This window comes from Hippocampus zosterae, chromosome 9 (genome assembly GCF_025434085.1).
Source record: "Hippocampus zosterae strain Florida chromosome 9, ASM2543408v3, whole genome shotgun sequence".
Taxonomy (NCBI): Eukaryota; Metazoa; Chordata; class Actinopteri; order Syngnathiformes; family Syngnathidae; genus Hippocampus; species Hippocampus zosterae.
The window spans coordinates 19148138-19154137 of record NC_067459.1 but is presented as its reverse complement, the minus strand read 5'-3'; the positions used below and the strand labels follow the sequence as shown (position 1 = coordinate 19154137).

Below are 6000 nucleotides of genomic sequence, written 5' to 3'. Positions count from 1 at the left end.
GCCAGTACTTGAGTGTGATTCATTCAGGGAGGAGGACGATACGTTCGAGTGCATCTGCTGCGTTTCTTCCTCTCCACATGCTCCACCGTGCGCACGTAGCAAGGAGAAGAACAGTTTTCATCTCTGCGCACAGTCACACCGCAAAACTTCCCCGGCTGTATGGACACATAACCAACTGCAACGTCTGCCGTCGTGGGTTTTCACCAGCACATTTGTTCACTTTCATCTCCAGCTTCAACATATCTGAAGTGGCTGCCTCACCGGGTCGGACCGGAGACCACCCGGTCTCTGATCTGGTCTCCGGAGTCGGTGGAGACTCGACGCGCTCCATCGGGGCCAGGCTTTGCGCCTCCCGGATCAGACCGGAGCCGCCGCGCGCTCTCGAGATGGACGTGGTAGAAAGGGAGGTGATGAACAAGATGGAGAACATGTCATCCGTGTACGACTTCGACCCCATCACCGGCAACATCCCCGCCACCAAGGTGGAAGTCACAGTCTCCTGCAGGTCAGTCTCCGCGCTGTTGGGGGGTGGCGCAAAGTCGGGCGAAAGTTGCGTGAGAGGTGCCGCACCCACTCTGACTTTTGCGTTGAATTCTTCTGATTCTTTTTATATATATATATATATATATATATATATACTGTATACACAGCTAAAGCACGTAAACGTATTTGCTTGAACAAATTAGGTGTCACACGGGGGATACATTTTACAATTTTGTTGAGGTAAGAATTTAAGACTTGACACCAAAAAAAAGAACATGCAGTAATTTACAAGCACTCAAACCTGAATGCATTGAAAATGTCTGCACTGAATAAGTGTTTTCCCCTAATCTCTTCCCAACAGCCTTTACCTTTCCACTATTAAATGTGAAGTCAGAAAACGATTCAGTCAATAATACGTGTTCAGATAGAAAAAAAAAACGCTTTCAAAATTCAAAAGGTTTTGAAAGTCAAGGCTCACAACACCCTCAGACTTTTATTCACAAACGCTCACGCTTGCACTCACATACTTTCGTGATGGGTTTTTAGGTTGTTGAGCCATTCGAGCGAGCCAGTTTGAGCTGTGTGTGCATTATTGATGTACTGTCTGACATAAAGAGAGCTCTGTGCCACATCCCTCAGCAAAGAGTGATTAAAAAAAAGTGGAGAATTTCATTTTAATTGCTGGACAACCGTGTTGCTGTAGTGTTGCACTGAGTAAAAAAAGGAGTGGTGGGGGTTCGGTTTAGAAGGGTTCCATGGTTGAAGTCTGCAAGATTTTTTTTTTTTTGATTGCAGAATTAAGCGGCATTCAAATACTTTGTGAGTGCAATTCATTCAAGAGGACCCCTTTTTGTGCAGTCTGTGAGGACCCTTTTTTGTGCAATCTGTGATTGTGAGATGGAGCAAGAAGGTGATATATTCCATTAGGAAAGCACATTTGCTGCTGGAATCCCACTTTTAGTCATAAATAAATCATACACGTTCATGGCATTTGAACCACAGTCACATAGCGCGTGTGTGTGTGTGCTTGCGTTTGCGCATGTTGTGGTGGAGCGCAGGCAAAGACACAGCTAGACCCATGTGCAAGAGAGCAGGGTTATGTAAAATATTTACAAAAAGGTGCCACGTTTCAAGGTAAAAATAATGAATTGACGAAAAAAAGATAAGATAAGAGAAAGAGTCACCACAACGACCGACAGCACAACAGGACAAGACACATGATGGAGGACAATGAACCAAAACTGACTGAACAGCCAGGATCCAAGGCATGGGGCCTTGTTGTGGCCATTTAGGTGAATGACTTGGAGTTGACATAGCCCCGACATGAGGTCTTGACTGAACAGCTGATGACGGCTGGCGGGGGGTTGGATGATGGCCGCTGAATGTGCTTATGACAGGGTAACTGGTGCGATGGTCCCGGCCGGCCAGTGACTGGCCTGGGGCTCACGTTTGGCAACTTGAAACGTTGATGGGTGACTAGTGTTGGGGTCTGGGCCGCCCGGTCTCGACATGAACTGGTGACTGAGTCACTGGTATTGGGTCCTTGAATAATCACAGGGCCAGAAATGTGGCGCTGAGTTGCCCGCCTGATTGGACAGCCACCGTATAGTTTGGAAGGAAGTCAAAATGGGGGAGACGGGGCAACAGAACGAGGTGACTTGGATTGTGCAACGACATGACGAGAATCCGTGTTTGGAATGAGAGGAAAACCAAGCAGAACAACATGTCAAGACAAGCTAGGTGATGACAGATCAAGGCCAACAGGATGACACTGACCTTTACCTGGCCGCCTCCATTGGCCACCATGCTGTGGTCCAAAATAAATAACCAAACACGGAACCAAGGAGAAGGTCAGAGGGAAAACAAATATGTGCCGGTTGGAATTGGGAATGCCTAAGTAAAACGGACAAGGGAAAGGGTCGGGAAAATGACACAAGTGGCTGGTGAGAGCTGATTTGGAGACACAAAGAGCAGGGCTGATGAGGACATGAAGTAATGAACACATAACCAGGGGACCGGGAAGACATGAACAAGAGACTCAGGGAACCAAGACACATCATGACACAAAACTAAATACACTCCAAAAACAATGCAAAAGTGGACAGAAAGAGGCACCCTGACACCCCCCGGTACTTTCTAGTTTAGGGTGGCCTTGCTCTACCTGCCCATCCCCGACACAGCACTTGACACACTTGAAACGCGGCTGAGTAAAAGTGGTGCTGCTGTGTGTCATTCAAAGTCGTGAAAAAGCTTCTGTGCGAATGTTGTGTGAGTCACATTTGTGAAGAAAGGAGGCTTCCTGCGCATTTGTGTCATGTTCTCTGGGAGGTCTGCAAGCATGATGATAGCTGTTCCCTGTTTTGGATAATATCCCCTATTACAAATTACAGCCCCTGCTTTTGACAACATATTATTATCAGGGCCAGTGACGGAGAAAGTGGGTGGACAGGGGATAAATCGACTCAACCGCAATAATAGGAGGAAAGTATTGGTCTTCAAGCCAGGGAGGATGCACATCATGTGGTATTTATTTAGTGGATTATATTCTTATGAAATTCAAATGGTGTTTTTTTTTTATTTTTTTCATTCCAGCAGTGCTCGTAGTCCTTCGCCTTAAGCCTCAGTTGACACACAAATCTTAAGTTTGCCACCAAAAGAAAAACGAAGAACAGATTCCCATTTTCTTATTTTAGGGTAAAATGACAACATTATGAGCAATTTGTCAATTTGATACTCTTTATACTTCATAGTATACTCAAGATTTGATTACTCCCAAGGTCAGTCGTCAAAGGTCACACCTCAAATCATGCGTGAGTTCACGCAAGTCACCCGCTCTGTAGCAGTCCTAACCCCAAATTATGAACCTGGCGGAGAGGATTTGTTTCCCGTAATATTGACCGTACTTCCTGCGCGCACCTCAAATTAGCTGTCGGCTACAATGGTACACGTGTGTGCTTTACAACAGCTGCCTCGCTCGCACTCCCGCTGCATTCGTATTACGGCCTCATACATTTCTCTGTCACAGCTGCTCAGTTCGATATTAAAGTTAATATATTGCTCTATATATATTGGTCAAACACTTTTCAGAGCGTAAGACTCACAATTACAGATGGGCGAATTATTGTTTGAAAATTCACTATACTGTAATTAACTTGAGCTTACACTTGCACAGTATAAATGTCCATCCATCCATCTAATCCGCTTATCCTCACAAGGGTCGCGGGCATGCCGGAGCCTATCCCAGCAGTTATTGGGCAATAGGCGGGGAACACCCTGACCTGGTACATTAAAAATGTAAAAATGTTATTTAAAAAAAGCTGTTCACCTTTTTTGTTTCGCTTACCAAACCTCTCTGGGGTGGGAAAAGCTACCCAAGTCGGTGCCAGTCCCAAGTCTGGAGAAATATGGAGAGATGGACATTCATCTATAAAACCTCCACCAAAATGTCATCCAAAATAATGACGGCGAATAGCAAAAAAGGTCTGCGGAAAAAGAAGGATGGCCACAGTTTGGAAATGAATAATGACCGTTTTTCCTCACTATAACGCCTTCAATTTTCTCAAAAGCCTTATATATCCGATGCGCCTTATACATGGATCAATATTCAAATTTCTTGGACGTAGTTTTTAAAATAATAATGGCGTGAAGCGCTTTGTTACAGCTGCAGGAGTTGTGAAAGCTCTATCAAGAAAACTGTATTGTGTTGTATTTCATGTAGCATAGCTCCATCTAGTGGATGTATAGCGCAACCGCTATTGTGGCTTCTATTCTATGCACCTTATAACTCTGTGTAGCTTGGATTCGTAAAATAGGCCATTCATTGAAGGTGCGCCTTATACTCCAAAGTGCCTTATAGCGTGGAAAAATACGGCACATTTCTGTCATTTCTTATGAAAGAAAATGTGATGCCTACACATGACATTTTCTAAAAGGCAGCAGTTCCATGGAACCAATTGTGATTTGTTTTCTTGGGATGTGCTTGTCAACAAGCTTTGAGCCAAAGTTTATACCGTGTGAATGTAACGCGGCTCCAATTAAGCTATTACTGTCATGGATTGTCCTTTTCTTCGGCGTGACACCTCATCACCGCCGAGCTCCTCGGGACGGTGAAGATTGATCTCATAGCTGATAAATCTCACCCTAATTGGAGGATTGAGCTCGTCACACATGTTTTAATGATATAAGAAACTGTTCGTGTGCTTCGGTGCCGTGTTTCCCCAAGGGGGGCGTGGGACGTGGAATTTCTCGACTTGTTTCCTTCGCGCGAGCATCACGGGGCTTTGATTACATTTCTGTGCTAAATATCGAGAGGGTGGGCATTTGCATACAGATTTGAGTTTATGAGAAACCTGGCTTCCGCCTCGGATAGGTGCCTTTATGAATCTGGGACAGATATGAAAGCATTGCACTCGGTGTGCAGCACAGCCCGCGGGAGATCCCCAGCTAAGGCTTATCATCACTCCTCGTCCCTGTCACTCGCTTTCACGTCCCGTCTCTTTAGGTTAGAGCACTTCTGATGAGAATATTTCATAAAATGATCCTTGTTGCTAATTAGCCATACAGAACCCACACCATATATAATGGCCAAGTAACATCTTTGAATTGCCACAAATGATCTGTGGAGATTGCCACTGGCCACATCATTAGGTACACCTCTACAAGAGTGAGTCATCCTCTTTTTTTTCTTATTTCTTGACATAGATACAGAATGTAACATTTTCGTTCCACACACGTCTCAGTGTTACAGAGCTGGAGAGTGTGAAGGGGCCAGAAACTCTTCACACGACTTAGACTGAAGCCAGCGGCTTCGACTTTCTTCACAAAGGGGGCTTTCACACAAACTTCAATGGTTGCACCTCCAACTTATTAGATCATCTTTGCTTCTCTCACCCTTCCGATCGGAAAATCTGTCAGTTGTATTCTTCCTGCACTGAACCTGCTGCAGCAACACAATTTAAAAATACCGCTACGACGACGAAAGTACGACATGTCAGAATTTCTGTTCGTCTCGCCGCGTAACGTGACATGTCCTACCTCGTCCAAGACACTGAATGACATTTATCTGCTAAACTGGCAACGCGATCACCATGAACGACAAAAACAAAAAAAAAAGCCGTGTAGTTTGACAAGGCCATTAGACGCATCAGCCATCCACCTAAGTGACCCTTGAAGAAGTTGAGACTTTTCCTCCTTATCAGGAACACATCCACACAAGCGACATGTGCGAATGCTAAATATGATGCAGTACTGAGGGAGTACTCAAAATTGTAGCAGAGGGAGTGCGAGTAGAAAATGATGACCACGAATGCTTCCACTAGTTCAAATGTTGGTGAAAGCCCCCACCAAATCCCTCCACTGCACCGTCTTCTACATGGTAATAATTTGTTCAAAACAGTTTCAAAACTGTTTGGATGGCACATGCACGCCTGTACCAGCACAGATTTTGATTGGGAGGAATGTCGACGCCATTGACTGTCGGTGCTGGACAGACCTGGGGCGCTTGTGTTTTTTGCCCCA

General features: G+C 45.1%; 1 protein-coding gene across 2 annotated transcripts in view; it reads left to right on the top strand.

The window, feature by feature from the left end:
• Positions 1–6000, top strand: part of cpne5b (copine Vb) — a 66154-nt gene continuing 60154 nt past the window's right edge. For both annotated transcript variants that reach the window (XM_052076242.1, XM_052076241.1), the window contains exon 1: positions 1–505. In XM_052076242.1, coding sequence (XP_051932202.1) covers positions 78–505 — 428 coding nt within the window. In that variant the 5' untranslated portion in view covers positions 1–77. The remainder of the gene's footprint in view (positions 506–6000) is intronic.